Source organism: Podarcis raffonei, chromosome 7, assembly GCF_027172205.1.
Source record: "Podarcis raffonei isolate rPodRaf1 chromosome 7, rPodRaf1.pri, whole genome shotgun sequence".
In the NCBI taxonomy this organism is placed as follows: Eukaryota; Metazoa; Chordata; class Lepidosauria; order Squamata; family Lacertidae; genus Podarcis; species Podarcis raffonei.
Genome location: NC_070608.1, coordinates 87187445 through 87214317, shown reverse-complemented (window position 1 = coordinate 87214317; position 26873 = coordinate 87187445). Strand labels below are relative to the sequence as shown.

The 26873-nt window shown below is 42.5% G+C and overlaps 2 protein-coding genes across 9 annotated transcripts in view; both read left to right on the top strand.

Moving 5' to 3' along the window:
* Nucleotides 1-25822, top strand: part of LOC128418024 (protocadherin beta-16-like) — a 118034-nt gene extending 92212 nt beyond the window's left edge. For 5 of the 8 annotated variants that reach the window (XM_053397401.1, XM_053397402.1, XM_053397399.1 and 2 more), the window contains exon 2: nucleotides 23406-25822. In XM_053397401.1, the coding sequence (XP_053253376.1) occupies nucleotides 23406-23525 (120 nt within the window). In that variant the 3' untranslated portion in view covers nucleotides 23526-25822. Of the gene's footprint in view, nucleotides 1-7859; nucleotides 10706-11292; nucleotides 13680-17617; nucleotides 20298-23405 lie in introns of those variants that run through there. The other 3 variants (XM_053397400.1, XM_053397405.1, XM_053397408.1) reach the window with 3 other exon arrangements.
* On the top strand, nucleotides 1044-23539 carry LOC128418035 (protocadherin beta-16-like). The gene is made up of 2 exons (XM_053397417.1): nucleotides 1044-3013; nucleotides 23406-23539. The coding sequence occupies exons 1-2, from the start codon at nucleotides 1090-1092 to the stop codon at nucleotides 23423-23425; spliced, it is 1944 nt and encodes a 647-aa protein (XP_053253392.1). The 5' UTR covers nucleotides 1044-1089; the 3' UTR covers nucleotides 23426-23539.
* Nucleotides 25823-26873: the final 1051 nt, after the last annotated feature.

Sequence of the window (26873 nt, the reverse complement as noted above, 5' to 3'; positions counted from 1 at the left end):
TCTCTATCCCAGGCTTACAACTATGAGGTGTGCTTAGCTGGTGGGTCTCTGAACAGCGAGTTCCGGTTTCTCAGGCCCCTGTTTCCTGTTTTCTCTGTGGAGCCTCCTAACACTCAGGTGAATCCAAGGTGTTCCAATGATTCTGAAGAAGTCCCAAGTCATGCAGGTGAAAGTCAAAACATTATCCAGGTGAGAATATACTTTTCTTCATTTTTAACATTGCAAGGTATGTTTATGATTATTTTCCTGTCTGTACTGTAGTCTAGTTATTACAGAGGCATTTAAGCATGAGCACAATGAATTGCAAATGGGGGGAATGTTGTTCTCTCTATTTTTTTTATTCATCCATTGATTTTGGAAATTCTTAATGATCTTATGTATATATTAGCTGCTGACGATGAAACCACATAACAGATTATTAGGAATAAAATGGAGATTTCCACACCAGTGTATCTCTTGTATAAGTGCAATATTGGTTTTATTTTTATATAACCACAAGGTGGCAGAATTGGCCAACATTTTCATGGACACTGAGAATATTGTATTGTTGCGTTTATTGAAACCTTGAAGAGGCAGTATAGCAGTGATACGGGAGGTAGATGCTGGTGTGAAGATATGAGGCTCAGGAGAATGAAAAACAATAAAAACTGCAGCACAAAGATTACTCATCAAGCTGCAAAGATGATCAGAGGATGAAAGAAGCTTTGGCTAGTGCTTTAACATTTTGGAGAGGTGGAAACCATGAACGATAGCTTCAGAAAGATGAAAGGTCTGTATCTTTTGCTTTTTCTCTTTGTGTTGAAAACAGTCTGCATTTCATTTCACTATTCTGTACCTGAAGAAAAGAAAAAGGGTTTTTTGGTGGCTAATGTGCTGGAGGATTTGAAACTGGGAAAAGGAGAGCTCTCTGTTCGCAGAGCCCAGCTGGTGTCCAAAAGCACAAAGCAGTATTTCTACCTTGATACTCACTCTGGGAATTTGCTGATACATGATAAAATAGACAGAGAAGCTTTATGTGGCCAGACTGATCCTTGCATGCTGCTGCCTGAAATTGTGCTTCAAAATCCCTTAAATATCTACCGTATAGAAATGAAGATAGAAGATGTGAATGACAATACTCCCAAATTCTCTAAAGATAAATTTAATCTGGAAATTCCAGAGAATGTTCCTATAAACACACAGTTTCTCTTGGAATCTGCCCAAGATGAGGATTTAGGAGAAAACAGTATCCAAAACTACACACTCAGTCCCAATGAGCATTTCCGACTATATGTGAAAAGCAACAAGGATGGAAGGAAATATGTGCATCTTGTTCTGCAGAAGCCACTGGACAGGGAGAATAACTCACACTTTGGATTGACCCTCATGGCTGCAGATGGAGGGGTGCCACAGAGAACAGGAACAGTTCAAATTAATATTGATGTTCTTGACAATAATGACAACTTTCCTCTGTTTACCCAGCCTGAATATAAAGCTAGGTTAAAAGAAAACAGCCCACAGGGCACTCTGGTCTTCAAAGTGGAAGCCACAGATTTGGATTTTGGTTCAAATGCACAGATCACCTACTCATTCCACCAAGCACCGGAAAAAATATACAGTTTCTTTCATTTAAATGAAATAAATGGAGAAATCACCCTTTCTGGTCAACTTGATTATGAAAAAGAAACCAGCTATGACATGAACATCAGAGCAACAGATGGAGGGGGTCTCTCAGGTCACTGCAAGGTCCTGGTAGAGATTGAAGACGTGAATGACAATGTCCCTGAAGTGTCCGTCATATCCATCACTAGTCCTTTGGCAGAGGATTCTCCCCTGGAGACACTTGTGACTCTCTTCAGTGTCACAGACCAAGACTCTGGAGACAATGGCAGAACCATGTGCTCTGTGGAGACAAACCTTCCCTTTGCCTTAAAACACACAATGGATAACTATTACCAGCTTGCAGTCCAAAGTCCCTTGGACAGAGAGAAGGTCTCAGAGTATAATATCACCATCACAGCCATTGACCGAGGCTCCCCCAGGCTGACTTCAACAAGAATTATTAACGTTCAGATCTCAGATGTCAATGACAACCCTCCAGTATTTGAAACGTCTTCATGTGAAATGCAGGTACGGGAAAACAATATTCCAGGACTGCTCATTGGCTCAGTCCGTGCTGCTGATCTGGACATCGAGACGAATGCCAAGGTCACCTACTCCCTTTTGCCTGGGAAGGTCACTGATGGCCCTGTGGCCTCTTACATCTCAGTCAACTCTGAAAGCGGAAATCTGTATGCCCTCCGATCCCTGGATTATGAGCAGATCAAAGACTTCAAAGTGACAGTGAGGGCTACAGATGGAGGGTCTCCTCCCCTCAGCTCAGAAGTTACTGTCCGAGTCATTGTCATAGACGAAAACGACAACGCTCCCTTCTTCCTCTACCCTCTTCAGAACAGCACATCCCCCTGCAATGAGCTGGTCCCCAAGTCGGTGGAGGCCGGCTACCTGGTCACCAAGGTGGTGGCTGTGGATGGAGATTCTGGCCAGAACTCGTGGCTTTCCTATGAGCTGCTGAAGGCCACAGACCCTGGTCTTTTCAGCCTAGGAGCCCAGAATGGGGAAGTGAGAACCAGGAGAGCCCTGAGCGAGCGAGACACCAGCAAGCAGAGACTCCTGATAGTGGTCAGGGACAACGGGCTCCCTCCCCAGAGCAGCACTGCCATGCTCCACGTCCTTCCTGTGGGTGGCTTTTCAGATCCTTATATGAAGGCTGTGGAGGTCAGTAAAGAGGAACAGGAAGAAGATGGGACCTTGACCTTGTACTTGGTGATCTGCCTGGCTGCAGTCTCCTTTGTGTTCCTTGTTTGCATTGTTTCTTTTGCTGCCATCAAGATCTGCAGGAGGGATCCCAGGGAAAGTTTTATCGCTGCCCCTCCTCACTTCCCACCGGCCAGACCCGACATCCCAGAGAACGGTGGCGATTCTCAGAGCGGGTCGCTTTCCAGGAGTTACCACTACGATGTGTGCTTAACCGGTGGGTCCTTGAGCAGCGAGTTCAGGTTCCTCAGGCCCCTCATTCCTGTTTTTTCTGTGGGGGAGCCAAACCTCAATGTGAACCAGACCACTCCGTCTGCTTCCCAAGATATTCCTGATGCTTTGGAGAGCAGGAAGCCAATGGAACAGGTGAGATAATTTTAAATAACCTTTTGCTGAAAATATATATATAGAGAGAGGGAGGGAGGAAGAGATTCAAATATGATTTCTGCAATGCTATTCTGTGAAACACTTCAACAACCTGGCTGTACTATTTGGTAAAGTGAGGCGACTATATGTGAGAGCTGGTTAGGGATGAGTGGGGTTTTGACTGCAGTTACCCTCACACATCCATTGTGGATCAGTGACGGTTCTCTGCCTGTAGTTATTCCACTGATGCAGGTCTTAACTGTCCCATTGCACCTGTTTCAGGATCCTTCTCTTTCCTTTCAGGCATGCTTGTGCCCTTATTAGGGGGGTTGCACTCAGAGACCTTGTTTCAAATCCCTGTTGAGCCATTAACTCACTGGGTGGCCTCTGAAATCTATTGTATCTCAGTCTTACAATGCCATCAAGGCATTGAAAACTTGGAGAGCGACTTCTAATCAGACATTACTGGCGTAGATAAACGAATGGTAGGATTTTGTATTATGAACTTTTGGGAGCGAAAAAGGAATAAAAATGTAACAACCTGCAAGGGCGATGGTGGAGGATAGGAACCTCCACCATAAGCAGAAAAGTATAAATGTATGGAGGGGGGACGCGGGTGGCACTGTGGGTAAAACCTCAGCGCCTAGGACTTGCCAATCGTCAGGTCGGTGGTTCGAATCCCCGCGGTGGGGTGAGCTCCCATCGTTCGGTCCCAGCTCCTGCCCACCTAGCAGTTCGAAAGCACCCTTAAGTACAAGTAGATAAATAGGTACCGCTTTATAGCGGGAAGGTAAACGGCGTTTCCGTGTGCTGCGCTGGTTCTGGCTCGCCAGAGCAGCTTCGTCATGCTGGCCACGTGACCCAGAAGTGTCTTTGGACAGCGCTGGCCCCCGGCCTCTTAAGCGAGATGGGCGCACAACCCCAGAGTCGGACACGACTGGCCCGCACGGGCAGGGGTACCTTTACCTTTTTATAAATGTATGGAAGCCGGTCAAATATTGAGTGATTCCCAAATCCCCGCTGGCAACATGTTCAGATCCTGCAACATTTTAAAGTAACCCAATGTAGAGATAATGAGGTGACTTGACTCCACCACAAGCTATTGCTTCTCTGCTCACCGGATATCCCTTCCCTGAATGCTTTACATTATGGAGGTGTTTTACATGAGGCCACCTTCATTTATCCTTCTCACATCACCTCTCTGGCTCCCCTCCCACTGCCTCTGTCTACTCTTGGTCCAGGTTTCTCTTCTCTTCTCCCAACAGCACATATCTTCCTTTTCAGTTTATACTCACCCAGATTCCTTAAAAGTGCAGGCTGAAATGGAGGCCACATCCGCACCATATATTTATAGCACATCTAAAGCTTTATGAGAGATAAACTGCAGTTCCTATTATTTTTTTGAGGAAGCCTTGTGCTTTAAATGTATGGTTAAGATGTGTTCAGAGTTTTAGTTGAGGTTTTGAGTTAAGATTGCAAGTACTGATTCAAATAATTAAACAGGGTGATTTGTTTGTGTATGTTTAAATTGCTTGTCTCTATTACTAATCATGCTTTATCCCCCAAATCTGATATGGTATATGCAGAAGAGGTGTAACAGAAAGCAAGACGACAGTGTGTTGTATCTAACATGTTCAGTGATCCTCATCACATTTGAGAACAAGAGCTTAATGTGTAAATTTGGAATATTTTAAACATATGGAACAGGTTGTTGGCTGAATAGCTTTCATGTTTAAACAAACCCTGAAAATATATGAATTCTAATAGAGCAAATGCAGGAATCATACAGGAAAAATATACCACCTGATACTGATCTTTGTTTGACAACTTTTCCGGAACTTTGTTGAAACATATTTAATTAATTAATCTGTCTCACAATTGGTCTTTCTTGCTCTAGCTAACAGTATATTTCTTCACTCAAAATCCAACCCCTCACACCATTCAGTGCATAGGATGTTACAGTGGTACCTCAGGTTACATATGCTTCAGGTTACAGACGCTTCAGGTTACAGACTCCGCTAACCCAGAAATAGTACCTCGGGTTAAGAACTTTGGTTCAGGATGAGAACAGAAATCGTGCTCTGGCGGTGTGGTGGCAGCAGGAGGCCCCATTAGCTAAGGTTCAGGTTAAGAACAGTTTCAGGTTAAGAACGGACCTCCGGAACGAATTAAGTACTTAACCCGAGGTACCACTGTATTTGTAAACAGCTGCAGGTCACAGTTGCAACCTGTAAGTTCACTCATGTTCCCAAAAGCCATGTGTAGAGTCTCAAATTTTGTGCTTCTTACACCTTAGCCTGTGTGTACCAATACTTAGCATTTGTCTTTCAGCTCCAATACTCTCCTTCAGCAGGTGTGGGGCAGTACTAAAGCTGACAACAATATGGGGGCTGTGGGCACTCAGGTGCTGCCACTCACTTGACTTCCTGACGCTTTCTTCGTATGCTTTTATTTCGGTTTGGGAGAGTGGTGATCAAGGCTGACAGATGATGCAGGATGTGGAGAGGGAGTTGAGACTGAGGCAGGCAGGAACTGGGGCAGCCAGGTGCTTAGGGCCTTTTCGGGGGAAGAAGTCTACTGTCATAGGGTTAGGTATAGGCGCTTGGAACTGCAAATATTAGGGGTAGCATTACAAAATGTTAGGTGCTTTATTCAGCGCCGAAGTCTGCAAGGCAACTGAAAGTGCATATACATATTTATGGGAAGTGAGTATTGCAGAGTTATATAGTACATCAGCCCAAGAATAAGGAATGAGGACTCAAGATTTTGGGGTTGAAGGGCTGGAGCTGTATTATTTTGTAAGACTGCAGTGAGATACATTCTTTTTCATGGTAGTTGCCCAGGGCAGGTATTTTTTTAAAAAACCACTTGGGTGAGATTGTGGAGACACTAGTCAGGGAGACCCCATCCTGCTCCTCACTGCCCACAGATCCAAAGACTTTCCAAGGCAGACCAGATCAGAGTCACACCTTCTGTGAGCTCAACTAGTTTTGTGTAACTGAGCAGAGGATTCTGACTTTTCAAGCCCAGGACCCCTGAAAGGCTTGTCAGAAAAAGCCTCCTTTACTCATCTAAATAACCCAAATGGTGAATCAGGGTGTTCACCAAGTTACATCTCTTTACTTCCTCTCCCATCATTATTAGCAAGCCACTGCCTTTTTAGTTATATTTTTGTTGTTGTTGTTGTTTAGTCATTTAGTCGTGTCCAACTCTCTGTGACCCCATGGACCAGAGCACGCCAGGCACTCCTGTCTTCCACTGCCTCCCGCAGTTTAGTCAAACTCATACTGGTAGCTTCGAGAACACTGTCCGACCATCTCGTCCTCTGTCATCCCCTTCTCCTTGTGCCCTCCATCTTTCCCAACATCAGGGTCTTTTCCAGGGAGTCTTCTCTTCTCATGAGGTGGCCAAAGTATTGGAGCCTCAGCTTCAGGATCTGTACTTCCAGTGAGCACTCAGGGCTGATTTCCCTCAGCATGGATAGATTTGAACTTCTTACAGTCCATGGGACTCTCAAGTGTCTCCTCCAGCACCATAATTCAAAAGCTTCAATTCTTCGGCGATCAGCCTCCTTTATGGTCCAGCTCTCACTTCCATACAGTGTGTGTGTGTGTGTGTGTGTGTGTGTGTGTGTGTGTGTGTGTGTGTCCTACCTGGCCCCAGTGGTGGTGGGCTTACTAGCGGGGACCAAGTGAGAGCTCCAGCTGCTCTATTTCTCCTTGTCATTGCATCATCAGCAACAGGCACTTCTAGAACTCAATCAGAGATTCATAGCAAAGCAGCATGGCTTGGGCGAGAAGGTTAAAGGCCATCTTAAATGAAATAATGAGAGAGCCTTGCCAGGGTCACTTCCACAAAGGGATGCTGGAGACATTTTACTAATGGAATTTCAGTTCCTGAATATCTGTGAATGGAACTGTGAACTTTTTGATGATAGGTCTAGATGAGGGCTGGACATCTTCGTGGTTTTCCCTCGGCATCCTAAACATTATCAGATGAAGAGGGACCTTAAAGATCAGTGTTCATCTTACACTTCTTTTTCCTTGGCCTCCCTGCACACCTTTTTGCTATGAGGAAATAGTCATGCCAATGTTGTTCCCCTTCATATTCTAAACAGCTCACTGAGTTTTATGGTGAAGAAATGTGTTTGTGTGTATGTTTGAGTATAATTATTTACTGTTTATAAAATGTAAACGTAACAGGCATTAAATATCAAAGAATATTCTATGCTAGGGGTTTCCAAACTGTTGCCTGTAGTCCACCAGTGGTCTGCAAGCTTTATTCAGGTCATCCGTGGAGACCAGCGCCTATGAATGGGGGGTTTAGCACATTAGCTTCCCATTGTACTTTTATTGCTTATTTTACTTCTTATGTTGAATTTTACTTTTATTACAGTATTTTGTATTTTGTCTATGGAATTCAGATGGGAATATAATAAAATACAATACAGGAAATAAAAAAGCAATAAAAATACAACACTAGACAAATACAATCTAGCAACAGCTCATTACAGTTGCTATAATAATAATAATAATAATAATAATAATAATAATAATAATAATAATAAAAAATTTTATTTATATCCCGCCCTCCCCAGCCGAAGTCGGGCTCAGGGCGGCTAACAACAATAAAACAATACAAAAGTACAACACAAACAACACTCTAAAATCATTCATTATAAAATTAATTATAGCTAAAAGATCATTAGGTGGTCCACCAAGACTCTCAGCTATTTGGCAGTGATCAGTCTTGGTGCAGGGGGCGGAAAGAGTTTGAGAAGAACCGTTCTGTGCTTATCAACAACGTCTGAGTGCTCTTACAGCTGCTGCATTTAACTTCTAACACAAGGTGGTGCAATTGCACAACCAGTGGAAATCAGAGCTGCTGCGCCCTGTCAGAAAGCTGTGACCATTAGAAGAAAGGAATCTGAAAAAAGGGTAGCAGCTCTTGATTGCAACAAAATCTGCAGAATCTGTAGGAGGCAAGCACTGCTGCATCTACTTCATGAAACAAGGACAACAAAGGGACTTATAACAGAGAAAAGGGCAATTCTGGCAACTGCTTTACAAAGAGGCACCTTGGATTCCAATCTGCCTTGAGAACAAAGCTGGGAAAGAAAATGAAAATCCTCCATTATAGCAGGCAAGTTTGTCTCTTCTTTATCTGTCTGTGTACCTGTGGTGTGGTGTGTGAGTCCTTCCGCTATTCAGTGCCTGAGGAAAAGAAAAGTGGGTCTCTGGTGGCTAATCTGCTGAAAGATTTGAAAATGGACGTAAAGGAGCTGTCTGCTCGGAGAGCGCAGCTGCTTTCTAAGACTGCCAAGCAGTATTTTGAGCTGGATCCTCAATCTGGGGATGTGATAATAAAAGATAAAATAGACCGGGAGTCCCTGTGTGGTCAGAATGACCCTTGTGTTCTGCTTTGTGAAATGGTGCTGGAAAAGCCATGGCAGCTGCACAGAATTGAGATTCAAATAGAGGACGTGAATGATAATTCCCCCATATTCTCTGAAAAACAATTTGTCTTGGAAATACCTGAGCAGACACCCACGAATACCCGATTTCTTTTGGAAAAAGCTGAAGATTCAGACAAAGGAGAAAATACTGTTCAGAACTATACTCTTAGTCCAAATGAACATTTTAGGATGGATGTGGAAAGTCACACTGATGGTAGCAAATATGCAGAACTGGTATTAGAAAAGCCTTTGGACCGTGAGGAGAAGCCACAGATTACATTAATGCTATCAGCTGTTGATGGAGGGATCCCAAGAAGAAGCGGAAGTACACAAATTATTGTTCAAGTTCTGGACACCAATGACAATGCCCCTCACTTTAATAAATCTGTATATAATGTGCAACTACTGGAAAACATTCCACCAGGTACACTGGTCACCAAAGTTGAAGCCACTGACAGGGATCTTGGTTCCTTTGCACATATCACTTATTCATTCAGGCAAGTCTCAGAAAATGTGTTGAGAATGTTCAAATTAAATAAACACACCGGGGAACTTACTACTGCAGCAACAATTGATTATGAAGAAAACACAAATTATGAGATGAACATCAGAGCTACAGATGGAGGGGGCCTTTCTGCTTACTGTAAAGTCATTGTAGAGATTGAGGATGAGAACGACAATGCTCCAGAGATTACCATCACATCCATCACCAGTCCCTTACCTGAGGACTCTCCCCCAGACACAGTGGTGGCCCTCTTCAGTGTCACAGACGTGGACTCCGGGGACAGTGGCAGAACTGCCTGCACCACAGAAGTCAACCTGCCATTTGTGCTCAAACCCACCGAGAACAACTATTACAAGCTGGTGACCCAACAACCACTGGACAGAGAACGAGCCTCTGAGTATAACATCACCATCACTGCCACGGACAGGGGCTCTCCCAGACTCACTTCCACAAGAATACTTCATGTTCAAATCTCAGATGTCAATGACAACCCTCCAGTGTTTGAAAAGCCATTCTATCAAATGCAGTTAAGAGAAAACAATATTCCTGGTCTTCTGATCAATTCGGTCCATGCTGTTGATCTGGACACAGCGCAGAATGCCAAAGTGACCTACTCGCTTTTGCCTGGGAAGGTCAATGATGGCCCCACATCCTCTTACATCTCCATCAACTCTGAAACGGGGAACCTGTATGCCATCCGGTCTCTGGATTATGAGGAAGTACAAGATTTCCAGGTGACAGTGAGGGCTGTGGATTCAGGTTCCCCTCCACTGAGCTCCGAAGTTCCCATCCGCGTTCAGGTGGTGGATGAAAATGACAATGCCCCCTTCATCCTCTACCCTCTCCAGAATGGCACTTCCCCCTCGAATGACCTGGTTCCCCGAGGGGCAGAGACTGGCTACCTGGTCACCAAGGTGGTGGCTGTGGACAGGGATTCTGCGCAGAACTCTTGGCTTTCCTACCAGCTGCTGAAGGCCACAGAGCCGGGTCTGTTCACGGTGGAGGCCCAGAATGGAGAAGTGACCACCCTGAGGCCGGTCAGCAACCGAGACAGCTTCAAGCAGAATCTGATTGTGGTGGTCCGAGACAACGGCCATCCTCCCCAGTCCACCTCTGCCACGCTCAGAATCCTTCTAGTGGACGGCTTCTCTGACCCTTATCTGAAAAGTGTGGCTCTCCCAAAGGAGGAAACAGCGGAGGAGGAAGACCCCAGCCTGACGATGTATTTGATCATCTGCTTGGCTGCCATCTCAAGCATCTTTCTCATTTCCGTAGTGGCGTTTATTGTAATCAAGTTGCAGAAACGTGAAAAGTTCATAGGAACCTACAACTCTGGAGCCAATTTCCCGGTGGGACCAGATTCCCAGGAGATCTCTGCGGATCCTGGTGCTGGATCTCTATCCCAGGCTTACAACTATGAGGTGTGCTTAGCTGGTGGGTCTCTGAACAGCGAGTTCCGGTTTCTCAGGCCCCTGTTTCCTGTTTTCTCTGTGGAGCCTCCTAACACTCAGCTGAATCCAAGGAGTTCCAGTGGGTCCCAAGAAGTGCCTTGTGATGAAGAAGAAACACGTCTGAGATGTCAGGTGAGGATAATTAGTAGGATAATATTCTGAATGAATAAAAATAATTATATTCAATCTATGATACTTGGTTGATGTAGGATACGCGGAAATGTAAGTAAGGTTTGAAATGTAATGTACTTATCAATTTATTATTTTTCCTATTTATTGGCATGATTAAGAAAATTATTATCGCATGTACACATGAGCTAACAGTTAAATGAGCATGATTCTAAACTCAATTTTCACTGGGCTGCTGTTAAATGGACTTTATAGGCTATTAATGCATTTTTCTTACATGAACCACAAGGTGGCAATATTGGCAAGTACATTATTTTTTATTCACAATATTGCATTGTAGCAGCACTGAGGGGAAGCTATGAACAGACAAAACTGAACTAGAGAGGTGCAGACTCCTTTTCTAGAAAGGAAATACAAAATTCAAGGGAGCAAGCATTGACCACGACAGGGGGAAAAAGAAACAATTTACACAACAGCACAGGGAGCCACTGGAGAAAACCTAAATATTGGTCTTTTGGCCAGAACCTATATATCTTACCAAGAAAGGAGAGAAACCATGGAAGACTGCATCAGAAACAGGCAAGGTCTGTATCTCTTCATCTTATTCTCTGTGTCTAGAGTGATGTGTATCTCAATACGTTATTCTGTGCCTGAAGAAAAGAAAAGTGGATTTCTGGTGGCTAATGTGCTGAAGGATTTGAAACTGGGAACAGGGGAGCTCTCTGCTCGCAGAGCCCAGCTAGTGTCCGAAAGCACACAGCAATATTTCCACCTTGATACCCACTCTGGGAATCTGCTGATAAATAATAAAGTAGACAGGGAAGCTTTGTGTGGTGAGACTGATCCTTGCTTGCTGCTCTCTGAAATTGTGCTCCAAAACCCATTAAAGATCTACAGTATAGAGATAGAGATAGAAGATGTAAATGACAATACTCCCAAATTCTCAAAAAAGGAATTCAAGCTATTTATTCCAGAGAATGTCCCTATCAACACCCAATTCCCTTTGGAATCTGCACAAGATACAGATTTGGATAAAAATAACGTCCAAAACTACACTCTGAGTTCCAATGAGCATTTCTGGCTCCAAGTAAAAAGTGATGAAAGTGGAAACAAATATTTGGACCTTATTTTGGTGAAACCTCTAGATAGGGAAGAAGCAGCAGAGTTTGGACTGACTCTCACAGCTGTGGATGGAGGGGAGCCACAGAGAACAGGCACAGTTCAGATAAATATCAAGGTTTTGGACATCAATGATAATTTCCCCCAGTTTACTCATGCTGAATATAAAGTAAGGTTAAAGGAAAACAGCCTTAGGGACACCCTGGTCTTCAAAGTAGAAGCCAGAGATTCAGATTTTGGTTCAAATGCACGAATAACGTACTCATTTGATCGGGTACCTGAAAAAATACACCGTTGCTTCCACTTAAATGATCTCACTGGGGAAATAACTGTTTTGGGACAAATTGATTATGAAAAAGAAACCAGCTACAGCATGAGCATCAGAGCAACAGATGGAGGGGATCTTTCAGGTCACTGCAAGGTCCTAGTAGAGATTGAAGACGTGAATGACAATGTCCCTGAAGTGTCCGTCATATCCATCACTAGTCCTTTGGCAGAGGATTCTCCCCTGGAGACACTGGTTGCTCTCTTCAGTGTCACAGATCGAGACTCCGGAGACAATGGCAGAACCATGTGCTCTGTGGAGACAAACCTTCCCTTTGTCTTAAAATCCACTATGAATAACTATTACCAACTTCTGGTCCAAAGCTACCTGGACAGAGAGAAAGTCTCAGAGTATAATGTTACCATCACAGCCATTGACCGAGGCTCCCCAAGGCTCACTTCAACAAGAGTTATTAACATTCAGATCTCAGATGTCAATGACAACCCTCCAGTATTTGAAAAGTCTTCATGTGAAATGCAGATACGGGAAAACAATATTCCAGGACTGCTCATTGGCTCAGTCCATGCTGCTGATCTGGACACCGAGAAGAATGCCAAGGTCACCTACTCCCTTTTGCCTGGGAAGGTCACTGATGGCCTTGTGGCCTCTTACATCTCAGTCAACTCTGAAAGCGGAAATCTGTATGCCCTCCGATCCCTGGATTACGAGCAGATCAAAGATTTCAAAGTGACGGTGAGGGCTACAGATGGAGGGTCTCCTCCCCTCAGCTCAGAACTTAGTGTCCGAGTCGTAATCATAGACGAAAACGACAACGCTCCCTTCTTCCTCTACCCTCTTCAGAACAGCACATCCCCCTGCAATGAGCTGGTCCCCAAGTCGGTGGAGGCCGGCTACCTGGTCACCAAGGTGGTGGCTGTGGATGGAGATTCTGGCCAGAACTCGTGGCTTTCCTATGAGCTTCTGAAGGCCACAGACCCTGGTCTTTTCAGCCTAGGAGCCCAGAATGGGGAAGTGAGAACCAGGAGAGCCCTGAGCGAGCGAGACACCAGCAAGCAGAGACTCCTGATAGTGGTCAGGGACAACGGGCTCCCTCCCCAGAGCAGCACTGCAATGCTCCACGTCCTTCCTGTGGGTGGCTTTTCGGATCCTTATATGAAGGCTGTGGAGGTCAGTAAAGAGGAACACGAAGAAGATGGGACCTTGACCTTGTACTTGGTGATCTGCCTGGCTGCAGTCTCCTTTGTGTTCCTCGTTTGCATTGTTTCCTTTGCTGCCATCAAGATCTGCAGGAGGGATCCCAGGGAAAGTTTTATCGCTGCCCCTCCTCACTTCCCACCTGCCAGACCCGACATCCCAGAGAACTGTGGCGATTCTCAGAGCAGGTCGCTTTCCAGGAGTTACCACTACGATGTGTGCTTAACCGGGGGGTCCTTGAGCAGCGAGTTCAGATTCCTCAGGCCCCTCATTCCTGTTTTTTCTGTGGGGGACCCAAACCTCAATGTGAACCAGACCCCTCCTTCTGCTTCCCAAGATATTCCTGACCAGGCGGGGAAAACAGAATCAGGGAAACAGGTGAGCAATTAGTAATTATAGTCGAAGAAAGTATATTACATCATAAGTGACTTTTCTTATCTGTTTCTTCACATCATCCTATTTTGGTTAATTCTTTATGTTGCAGTTTGTAAATTTTGAAATGCCTCTTTTATAGCCATTTAATAATATTTGTTCTTGCCTTTCTTTTTTAACCCACCTACTCTCTTCACTTGGAGCTATTTTAGTTCCCCTGAACCTTTCTTTGATCTTCTGTTATTTTTATTTTTCAGGGCATTATTGTTTTTACTTCTCTGTAGAACAGGGGGTTGGGGACCTTTTCCAGTCAAGGACCACATTCTTCTCTGGCCAAGCCTTCAAGGGCGAAGTGGGTAGCACTAAAATCCAAATACATAGGACCAAGTGACCTAGAACCCAATGATTTCTCCATTTCTCTCCTGAACATCAGTCTTATGATCCCTCCTTTTCTGAATGCTTACAAGATTCTCTTAAACTTTAAAAACTCTTGCCTTGTTTACCAGGAAAGTGCAGTAACACCTCTCTCAATCCTAGAACTGTGCCAGGAATTCAGAATTTTTTAAAAAGTGTTTCAGTTCTTCCAAACTGTCAATATCTAAAATTTAATTGGTTAACATCACTGCATACTTGATATACAATTTATATCTGTTTAATGAAGAAGCTGACCACATTCAATAACCTGATATGAAAAGGAAAATATTAAATTTAGGTATTAAGATATAAAGGAAGTTTCTAGATTACACCTACTTTTTAACCAGATTAATTTATGAATTAATCCTATTTTTCTGTAATTGATTTAAGCTTCTGCATGTTACTAGCAGTGCTTGGAAAGTTCTACTTTATCCTGTCCAAAAAGGGATTAGTTCTAGTTCCAGTTTGTCCCTTTACAAAATGAATTTGTCCAGTTCAAGTCTCAATTCAGTCTCAACATGTTTTCAGCATTCATAATGTCACAAGCTGCTGTTCTTAAGTAAAAGGTTCAAAAGTACACCACACAGGTAGTAAGTTGCCTGACAGACAGAATGTGAAAGGGTTAAGCTTTATCCATAATTGTATTTCCATAAAAGAAAAGGCCTGCCCTGATCAATATTTGTAAGATAGACATACTGTATACTAAAGGTGCTAGCCATAATTTGCTTTATTCCCATTGCTGTACCTCTCACTGCAGGCTGTTTCTGTTGAAAGAAAGCAAAGATTCAGAGAATGCCTCCCGATTCTTTCCTTCTGATTGCTTAGCAACGTAACAAAGTGACCTTAGCAATTGCAGCACCTCCATATCTGCCTAATAAACCCTAGAACATTCCCTCAACATTTTGCTTTATAGATGTGCATGCACACGAAAGCTCATACCAAGAACTAACTTAGTTGGTCTTTAAGGTGCTACTGGAAGGAAAATTTTTTTTTGTTTTGATAGATGACAAAGTTACTGACTTCTTTAAAAAACAAACAAAAAACAAAGCAGCAGTCTAAGACTCAGGACTTTAAGCAGTTCTGCTCCAACTCCAGACACCTTGTTAATGACACAATCAAGGGTGTGAAAATCTCACCCAAATCACCCATGAACATCCCAGAATTTGTGTTTCATGCAGAGCCAACATACAGCTCTAGTGGTTAGTCATTCTCTCTTAATTTTTTAAGTAGTTTTTTTGAGTGTAGGGTTCCAGTCACATATACCTCTAGGATGTTTGAATCTAGATAGCACATGAAGGGGTTAAACCGTAGAGTAAGCTGTCCTGCCAGGCTTTGCCTACGTCATCACTGCTCACCTTCAGAGGAAATGGGTCAATAAGCCTTTGTTGTAAGGAGGTCATTCTACCCTCATGGTTTTAACCAGCCTTTTTTGTTTCATACCAGAACAGACACTCAAACTACTGTTTTTGTCTATCAATATTTAGAAACTTTTACCTTTTATAGCTAAGCAATGTTTTAACTGATTGTGCATCTTTTCTGGCTGCTGTATGGAAAAACACATGAATCTAACCTCTGAACAGTTTTGCTAGTAAACCATGTTATGGCTTGCAAAATATGTAGTTGATATGCTAGGGAAATGGGATACGGTGAAAAGAACTTTGAAAACTGGACATTTGGGGACTTACTTGAAGGGCACATTTTAAGGTTTTCCTTAAATTTCCATGTTTTTCTATGCTGCTTGTTGTGTGATGTTAAATCTCTGCTGAGGTTCTCTCACCAAAGAGTGCTTGCCCAAAACTGGGGTCTTGGCTTCTAGGATTCCAACATTTTTAAAGGATGTTTAGCTGTTTCTGAAAAGTAGATGTGGTACAGGCATTCTCCTGGGCAACCTTCCCCAAAATGCTTTACTCTGCAGAAGGACCCAACCCCTTCTGAGAGCAAAATAAAGTCAAAGTAGAAGCCTTTAGCTTCCTGAACAATGAAGTTGGGATCACTTTGACACCTGCCCCATGACAATTTTAAATTCAATTGAAAGCTCTCCCAAGACAATAGTGGTAATCCATGGAGGCTCATTCTGACCATTACCAATGGCTCCCAGGTGGTCTTTTTGGAGAACCAGTTCTGTGATGTGTTTAGAACAGCACACTGCCGCATAATGCCCCCTTTTCTGTCTGATTGTCTTCTTCCTGTAGGGTGACCTGCCACACTAAAGGCAGTCTTTGGGTTACCTACTGTATTCCTTCTCTTTGCCAGGTTAACATCACATGAGTTAGTTTGTAGTGTCTAGGTCTGCAACCTCCTGCTGACTCCCAAGTTTTATTTCTTTGACCATCCTGCTTGCGAGAGTGGAATTAGACTGGCTCAAAAATTACTTTGCAATGAGGTAGAAAGTGCTTCTCTAGTTCTTTGTTTTAAAACTGTTTCATCAGGACATTTGTGAGTCTCCTTTAGAGGATTATATTCCATACTGCTGGCTCCATAGCACACAAAAGAGTGTTTACTTGTTGTTCCTGTGTCCAGATGTCTGGAAGAACCTTTGGAATCTGCTTATCTAAAGTGGCCAGCCTTCAGGGTGCTGGAAATCAAATTACTCGTGCAATGTGGAAATCAACCAGGGATGGAGTAGCTCTGTTCAAAGGGGTCATAGATGGCTTGGACTCACCTTTATGGGTCATAGTAGACTCTCTTAGTTCCAGGTCTCACCTCTCCCTCTTCCTGCGGGTACTCTCAGTTTCCAGGCCTCTCTTTTGCCTGTTATTTTGAGAGATAAACACTGTGGCTGCAGTAGCTGGGCCTCCTAGTATTCCCTGAGTGTTAACCTGTGACTACCTTTCTGTTTTGTGAGGCTGTCAGAACACTGCAGGGAACATAGATAGTCTCCATTCTGACACCATGTGGGATTGACAGAGCGCCAGGTAAAGCATGACTAACTTAAATATCCCGCTTGTGACCTCTAACCTCCTTGCACGGTGCCACCCATATATACAGCTAACACCACCATATCTATTGGGACTGGTAGGGCAGAAGGCAGGGAGACCAACAGTAGGTGGAGCCAGAACTAATGACAGCAAGATCCAAACTCCATTCTGAGGTCTGCAAGGGCAACACTGAAACTAAGTGGGGAGAATGTGAGGAGCAGTGCCACCTCCAGAACTGGTAGTATGTAAGAATCAAGACAGAGAGGTGGATGGGGCAGTACCCCATTTGCCTTAACATGCCAGCCTCCATTATTGGCAATTGTTTGTATTTTTCAGATATTGTCTCATTAATGTGTGAAATGTATCCAGAGGTTAGTTTACATTATCTGGCTTTAGTTAAGTGATGGCCTGAGCTGTGTGCAAAATTCCATGTTCATATAATGAATTTGTATACACATTCTATACCTTAATATGGGGTCAATGTTATTTATGCACCTTCACTTAGCAGGCTCACATTAACTGCAAACCCCAAGATCTGCATCCATATCTTTCTCTATAAGGAACTTTGTGTAGATATTAATAGTAAGGGGTAGGGACCAGTTAACTGACAAAGATTGCAGTTATATGTATTTCAAACACAAGGTGGTGCCATTGCACAGCACATATTCTTAAAAGATTAATCTTTGGAAAGCATAGACAAGGGCAAAACAATCTGGAAGCAAAAGAGATACAGGTCTTCATTGCAAAAAAAATCAGGAGGAGGGAGACAGCAGTGTGCATTTTCAGGAATAAATACAGCAAAGGGATACAGCTAAGTACAACAACATATTTTTCTGTTGTTCAATCTGTCTTGAGTGAATCTGGAGCAATGGAAATGAATAACAGGAACAGGCAAGTGACTTTTTTCTTTCTGTCTCTCTGCATGTATGGGGCAATATGCAATTCCATCCAATATTCAGTGCCAGAGGAAAGGAAAACAGGGTCCCTGGTGGCTAATGTGTTGAAAGATTTGAAAGTGGATGTAAAGAACCTTTCTGCTCGGAGAGCCCGGCTGGTTTCTAAGAGCAGCAAGCAGTATTTCCAGCTGGATCCTCATTCTGGCAACATGATATTAAAGGATAGAATAGATCGAGAAGCTCTCTGTGCTCAGAATGACCATTGTGTTCTGCTCTCTGAAATTGTGCTAGAAGATCCATTGAAGCTATATAGAATTGAAGTTCAAATAGAGGATGTGAATGATAATTCCCCCAAATTCTCGAAAGATCAATTTATTTTTGAAATACCTGAGCAAACTCACATAAATACTGTATTCCCTTTGGAGAGAGCTCAAGATTCAGACAAAGGAAAAAATACTGTTCAGAATTACACGCTTAGTCCTAATAAGTATTTTAGGTTGGATGTGCAGAGTCACAGTGATGGTACTAAATATGCAGACCTAGTATTGGAGAAACCATTAGACCGTGAGGTGGAAGCAAAGCTTTTCCTAATTCTGTCAGCTGCTGATGGAGGAATACCCCACAAAACTGGAACAGCACAAATCATCATAGATGTTCTGGACACCAATGATAATGCTCCTCTATTTAATAAATCTGTGTACCAGGAAAAACTGATGGAAAACAGCCCATTGGGTACATTAGTCACAAGAGTTGAAGCCAGAGACAAGGATATTGGTTCCAATGCTGAAATCACTTACTCATTTAGCCAAGTGCCAGAAAATGTGCAGAGATCATTCAGGTTAAATAAAAATACTGGGGAACTTACTATCTCAGGTATAATTGATTATGAAGAAAACACAAATTATGAGATGAACATCAGAGCTACAGACGGAGGGGGCCTTTCTGCTTACTGCAAAGTCATTGTAGAGATTGAGGATGAGAACGACAATGCTCCAGAGATTACCATCACATCCATCACCAGTCCCTTACCTGAGGACTCTCCCCCAGACACAGTGGTGGCCCTCTTCAGTGTCACAGACATGGACTCTGGAGACAGTGGCAGAACTGCCTGCACCACTGAGGTAAACCTGCCATTTGTACTAAAACCGACGGAGAACAACTATTACCAGCTGGTGACCCAACAACCACTGGACAGAGAACAAGCCTCTGAGTATAACATCACCATCACAGCCACAGACAGGGGCTCTCCCAGACTCACTTCCACAAGAATACTTCATGTTGAAGTGTCAGATGTCAATGACAACCCTCCAGTGTTTGAAAAGACATTCTATGAAATGCAGTTAAGAGAAAACAATATTCCTGGTCTTCTGATCAGTTTCGTCCATGCTGTTGATCTGGACACAGCACAGAATGCCAAAGTGACCTACTCGCTTTTGCCTGGGAAGGTCAATGATGGCCCCACATCCTCTTACATCTCCATCAACTCTGAAACGGGGAACCTGTATGCCATCCGGTCTCTGGATTATGAGGAAGTAAAAGATTTCCAGGTGACGGTGAGGGCTGTGGATTCAGGTTCCCCTCCACTGAGCTCCGAAGTTCCCATCCGCGTTCAGGTGGTGGATGAAAATGACAATGCCCCCTTCATCCTCTACCCTCTCCAGAATGGCACTTCCCCCTCGAATGACCTGGTTCCCCGAGGGGCAGAGACTGGCTACCTGGTCACCAAGGTGGTGGCTGTGGACAGGGATTCTGCGCAGAACTCTTGGCTTTCCTACCAGCTGCTGAAGGCCACAGAGCCGGGTCTGTTCACGGTGGGGGCCCAGAATGGAGAAGTGACCACCCTGAGGCCGGTCAGCAACCGAGACAGCTTCAAGCAGAATCTGATGGTGGTGGTCCGAGACAACGGCCATCCTCCCCAGTCCACCTCTGCCACGCTCAGAATCCTTCTAGTGGACGGCTTCTCTGACCCTTATCTGAAAAGTGTGGCTCTCCCAAAGGAGGAAACAGCGGAGGAGGAAGACCCCAGCCTGACGATGTATTTGATCATCTGCTTGGCTGCCATCTCAAGCATCTTTCTCATTTCTGTAGTGGCGTTTATTGTAATCAAGTTGCAGAAACGTGAAAAGTTCACAGGAACCTACAACTCTGGAGCCAATTTCCCGGTGGGACCAGATTCCCAGGAGAACTCTGCGGATCCTGGTGCTGGATCTCTATCCCAGGCTTACAACTATGAGGTGTGCTTAGCTGGTGGGTCTCTGAACAGCGAGTTCCGGTTTCTCAGGCCCCTGTTTCCTGTTTTCTCTGTGGAGCCTCCTAACACTCAGCTGAATCCAAGGAGTTCCAATGATTCTGAAGGAGTCCCCAGTCATGCAGGTGAAAGTCAACATGGGGTTCAGGTGAGAACACTGTTGGGAATTTGTTTTCTAATATTTAATTTTTAAGGATGGGATTCAACAAAGATCTAAGTGAGGTATTCTTGTGTGGAATGAGGTTCACTCACACAATGAATGAAGGAATGAATCTTCATTTGCGTCAACCATTGGCCATAGCAATAAAACAATACGATACAGTGGTACCTCGCGTTACAAACACTTCAGGTTACAAACACCTCGGGTTACAAACTCCGCTAACCCAGAAGTAGTACCTCAGGTTCTGAACTTTGCCCCAGGATGAGAACGGAAACCGTGCGCCGGCGGCATGACGGCAGCAGGAGGCCCCATTAGCGAAAGCGCGCCTCAGGTTAACAACTTTTTCGGGTTAAGAACGGACCTCCAGAAGGAATTTAGTTCGTAACCTGAGGTACCAATGTATACAAAGAATAGAAATGAAAAGTCAGTTATATAAAATACATTTTAGGGGTTTGGATCAATAGTCAAAACACTCACACAATATACTTCCCTCCTTTTGTTGCACTGCACATTCCCCAAACTTTCAGACCAGATTTAATATTACATATATGGGAAAGACAAAAACCAGTTTACATGTCATTTGTGGAAATGGATTGCAGTATTTCGTTGCAGATTCTTCAAATATAATGTCTGTCCATTGACTACCAAACTTCATTAATCACATTTACCCAGAAATTCATTCTTTCCACTTCTGAAAATAACTCTGAGTTAGGGTATTTTACCTACGGGAAGCCTTTCTGAAATGAGAGAATGCTTTAAGTTGGAGGTTTAATTTGCAAATCAATTGGGCTTTTGCTATATATGGCTTAAATAGGGTAGTAAATTGAGAATCCAATATATTCATCACTACATAGTAAATATTATTTCAGAGAAATGTAAGACAGACTGTGAATTAATGAAACTGGAATACATTATTGGCAATGAGACTTTTTATGAATATATTCTGAATGCTCTGTGTAAATTATGTTCTTGCTAAAGGGGAGGAGAATATACGGTGAGTGGAAGAATGATAATTATGGGAGGTTATTGAAGATATGTCATTCCTTGGTGTGAATATGGGGATTAGAACAATACAATAAATCTTCCAGAAGCAAGTCCCAATTTCCAACAGCAGCATGGAAGACTAAAATTGGCTGAACAGAAACTGGGTAAGAGAACCATTTGGGAAACAAAAGATACATATTTTTTAAAATGGTGAGAGTTATGAAGCTAAAAACTCATTATTAAAGTATGGTGTATGACTCAAAAGAATCATGAAAACAATTATGAGGAGTCATTCGTTTGGTGCTAAGGTGCGCAGTAACTAGAGCAGTAACTTCACATCTTTCATTCAGCCATTTAAACTCCATGAGTGACTGCAGATGGACTGATGGACTTTGGTTGGGGTTCGAATCCGGGAAAGGGGGTGGTGGGGCTTTGGGAATCCAAAGGGTGTATAAATATATTTTGTTTTAATTAAGTTGGTTTTGCCACTAACATAAAAATGGGGATTTCGGGGAAGGGAATTGGGGCCAACCTTAGAAAAAGATTGTTAAGAATAAGTGTTGACGTATAAAGATTGAGGTTTTTAAGTTAAAATGGGTTAATTAAATTGATGGGGCGAATTTAGGAAAAGTTTTTTAAGAATAAGTATTGATATATAAAGATTGAGGTTTATAAGTTAAAATTGGTTAATTAAAATGAATTAGAGAAAATAAGGTAAAGTGTGGGGACAAGAATTTGCTGAGCTAAAAATTGGAATTGGAATACAGGAAGGGCAGGTGTGGGGAAGTCAAGGAAATTGGTTATGGAAAGTAAGCAATGTAAACTTTTTTAATTGTTCCTTTTTCTTCTTCTTTTTTCTCTCTTTTCTCTTTTTTGTCTTTCTTTTTTATTTTTTGAAAATTTCAATAAATATATTTTTTTAAAAAAAAAAACTCCATGAGTGATACTGGAGAAAGTAGAGACGTATTGAGATAGAATGAAAGTTGAAACTTCATCTAGATAACAAGGAAGTACTGTCAGCCAGGTAATCATATGATCCAAGATCATAACTTGTTTGGGATGGCATTGTGCTCCTCCCTCTTAGGAACCGGGGCCTATTTCGGAGGAGGCTCCTGGATCTCCAGGTGGCAGTCTGAGCAGGAGAACCTCTTCATTAACTCTGACCAGTGTGCCAGCTGTGCCCTTTCTGGCAACAGTGACCCACACCAAAGTAATACCCACATTAGACTGCTATAATGTGAATTAAGCTGGGACTGTCTTTGCAGAGCACTTGAAAACTTCAGTTGGCCCATAGAAAGCTGCCTTATACCAAGCCAGACCATTGGTCCCTCTAGCCCAGCATTGCAAACATTTTTAGGGTTTCAGGAAGGAATCATTCCCTGCCATAGCGGTCAAAATATGGCTGATAAAATATGTTGAACATTGCTTGCATGCCTTAAGAGTTGTGTCCTCCCGTGCATATTTGCCTGCACATCTAGATCAACTGCTATGCTCCATTTTCCTCCACCATCTAAGCCAAACCTTGGCTTAGCTGTAGATGATTTTTTTGGTGATTGTTGATAAGTAATTGTGGCAAAAGTCTCTTAGCTGGTGTATTTATTTTGAGCTGGGCTGCTTTCCTGATTTTGGATTTTATTCTTGTTTTATTGAAAATGTTGTGAGCTGCCTCATAGAAAAGTAGGGTACAGATTGTGTGAACAAGCTAACAACTATTTGCGTCACTCTAATGAAGGAAAAAAGGCTTGGGAATGGAGGTTAGTAGCAAACGTTAATGCTACAAAGCTGCTGCTGGACAAAAGGTATAGTTGTTTTTGGTATAATGAGATCCCTGCTATGATCTCAGGCATTGTATTGAGTTCGTTCAAGCTGAAAAGAAACGGGATTGTCACCAAACTCATAGTACTACCATCCTTGGCAGTACAACGTTGTTGTATCGCACAGTCACAGTTCATATTTTGGGTTTTCAGAAAACGTTTGCTATGTTCCTGTCTGGTAAGCATGGCATTTCATTACACTCTTCTTACTGCAGCTTAATGCCTTGGCAGCATTTATCTAATGAAAACCACATCAGCTTTCAGAAAATTACAATGCACTTTTTTATGTCCTTTGCAGGCCAGAGCATCACTCTCTGAAGACGCTGCTCCCAGATCTGGAGCCCCGGGTTGCATTGTTAATCAGGCAACTGGGGCAAATATAAACTGTAGTCAAAATGACTGGCTTACCTATCAATAGATGAGGACGACCAACTCCATCCATCTTTCTTTCTCTGAAGACAAATAACCAAATGATCAAGTCTCATGCAAGAAACTTGACCCCTGGCCTAAAAAAATATGGGTCCTCTGCCTAAAGGAGAAAGATACCAGGAAACTCTCTTGTGCAAGCAAATAGAAAAGAACAGAAATGCTCTTGTGCTGTTCTCATTCATTTTGATGGAGCTTATGTAGGAGAATGTGTAGCTGGATTGTCCACATACATTGACCTAGTAGACAATTATATTTATGCTTTGTAGGATTTTACAATAGCCCACTGCTCTTTTGATCTAGCTGGTTAAAGAAATGTAGATGACTTTATTGCATGCTCATTGTTGTAATTATTCCTTAGTTTATTTCTATGCTAGCTTTGCTGCTTTCCTTCAAATATTTTCAATGGTTATAGCAATTTCTCAGAAATTCTGTTTTCTGGTTGTAATGCAGCTGTTAGTAGTATCCAGTAGCTTCATTTGAAGACCTAGCGAGACAAATGAATGAGTATAATCAGTAAGGGGGAGAAGTCTGGACATAGTCCACTGGGACATTGAAAGGAATGGGAGCTTTGTAAGAGAATATTTCTCCCATTTATTTCAGCGAAGCTTGCACATAGGACTTCCATTTCTCAGAGAATTTACACTTTATTTTCTAGTCATAGTTACACTGTGTGTGCACTTTCCTGTCTAAATGCTCAATTCTAACGTTTCCTGTAGCTATATTTTTGTTAGCAAATTCTCTTTCATTAGCCTAGTTTGCACATAACACTGAACTAAATCTAGATGCTCACTTGATTATTATATCACAGAACAGTTAAAAGCACAAGCAAGAGCAGTCAAGCCTAGATAACAGTTTCAATTTTTTGCCACTTGTCACTTGCAGCTCTGTAGCTTTTGGAGGAGGTCCGGGCTCACATGTAGCACTTACCTTGTGGTTAATACTAAGATATATAAACCAGCTACAAATTTTGGTTAATGAACCATAGTTAAACTGTTGAACTGGGTTCACACATAACAGTCAGCTGCAGTTTAATGAACCATAAATTGATAAACCATAGCTTAGTGTTATGTACAAACCAGGCTGTCAAGTCCACATACACACACTGCATGTGTGCATACACATACATGTGCACATGTTTTCTCTGAAATTTAACTATTCCTGTTTTTCTGCAATTGACCCACAATCTGCGGCCAGTGTTAAAAAATTGAGATATGAAAGCTAGGAGCTAAAAGGAACCTTAAACCTAGGTTATGGGCACAACAATGAAATGTCTAGGCATGCTTTTTTATAGGAAGAATACAAAACTGAAAATGAACTGCAGCTAAAATATTATGTTCATTTTTCACATGGTCTAGTCCTTCCCCTGCCCAACCCCCTAATATTCTTAAGATGGTCTCTTCTCCAGTTTTCAGAGAGTAGCTGGAAGTAGGGAGACAGAAAAAGGTCCTCTTTTCCTTCCACTCTGCAGTTTTAATCTGAAATCTTAGTCACAGAAGTGCGCCCAGAGCTCTGAAACTGCTTGTGCTAATGAATTTCCCTGCCGCAAAATGTGACTAGAAAAATGGGAGTTTCGAACACTGTGGCTGATGCTGAGAAATTGTTTGCAAGCTAATCAGTACTTCTTTCCAGCAATGGAATGATGAAGCATACTGTATTTGAAAAGAACAATGTAAACTATGCTAAATCACATTATTTAAAGCTGGCCTTTAATGTTGGTTTATTTATGGTGTTTGGAACTACTCCGGTGGTAACTAGATGGACTTAACACCAAATTGATTCCAATCTCCATTCTCTACAGGGACAGGGACAATTTAGTGTTAAACCCAGCTGTCAGCCTACGATAAACTGCTACTGTAAACACTCTAAAACAGGAATTATAGACTATATTATAACAGTGTGGTTTCACAGTTATGTGGTTATGTAATTGTGCAGTTTGGAATAGAATTTTCAGTAAACCTTTGTGTTTTGGGAATTGTATTATATTCTTACAATGACAAAAATTCACAATAGTGAAGCATTTTGAAGTCTGTGGATGAAAGGAAGTGGCAAGTAGCATTATAGTGAAACAGGATAGGAAAGAGTGCAATTTATATACAACTGGAATCAGCAGGGAAACATGCTAGTTTTAAGATTTAGAATGCACATATTTCTTTTTATGCACTGTCAATGTCATCTTTTTGTTATGAGAAGATGAAAAAGATGCTGTGTACTTTTACATATTGTTTGCTAGATTTGAATATCATTTTTGTATGTTCATAAAATAATAAAATCACTTTCTAAAATCTATGGATGGAAATGCTTTGTGAAACAGGATCCCTGGGGTGGGGCAGCAAGCATCAGCAAGGCAAACTGCCAAGGCCACAAACCATAGCCTGCTTTACAGACCAGGCATGGGCCAGAGGGAAGAAATTCTCCCTGATCTGCTTCACCAACCTACTGTGGTTGTAATAATTTAGAGACATTTCCTTACAAGAAACATTGGGATGGGAGTTTAGAGGACACCTGGAGAATGAAGGCATTCTGTCAGTTTCTCTCAGCTTGACTATATTATTCACTACTTGTATTACTAACTGCTGGGATACTTTATAGCTTACCCTGCTGCCTATACACACATACATACACTTTAAATAAAAAGCACAAAATTGCAAGTGCACAGAGTAAGATAAGACACAAAAAAGAAGGAAGTCAAAAGCCTTCAAACATTTGAAGACAGATATCATGTCCTCTTAATCTTCTCTTCTCCAGATTATATATACCTAGCTCCTTCAAACTTTCACCATATAACTTGGTCTTCAAACAATCAAACATAAGAAGACAACAACAAAGTCACGGTTGGAACATTTCCCAGATTGCTACCAAGTGTAGTGAACAAGAGGTTATTCCCACAAGGCCGTCCCTTATCAGTCTCCTAATTTCCTGGGGTTTCCCTGATGCCTTTTAAGGTAATGTAACAGCTTCTAAGTGTGAAGGTGTTAAAATAAGCTGAGACCACACTGGTTATGAAACAAAGAAAGTGTTTAGAAAGACAGAAAAAATATGGAGTTTTAAAAGAAAGATATGTAATGCAAAAGTTACAGAAAACCATTACATCCCCCTTGGAGTAAAATAAAGCCAATTAAAGCACCATCCACTTTCCTGGGACTAAGCAGTCCTTCAACCATAGCTGTCAACTTTCAGATTTGAAAATAAGGGATCAGCAGCCTCAAAAATAAGGGATCAGCAGTCTCACCTGTCCCAGGGACAGTCTACGAGATATCTAACAATCCGGGATAGCAGCAGGAAGCAGCGGGAAATGGCACTGGAATAAGGGAATTTCCTGCAAAAAAAGGGAAGGTTG

Bases quoted from the DNA above. Each gene is read 5' to 3' on its own strand.
- LOC128418035 (XM_053397417.1), top strand. From the start codon at position 1,090: ATGAAGATAGAAGATGTGAATGACAATACTCCCAAATTCTCTAAAGAT. The intron at 3,014-23,405 runs GTGGGTCCTTGA...TGTCCTTTGCAG, and splicing joins CTACGATGTGTGCTTAACCG to GCCAGAGCATCACTCTCTGA.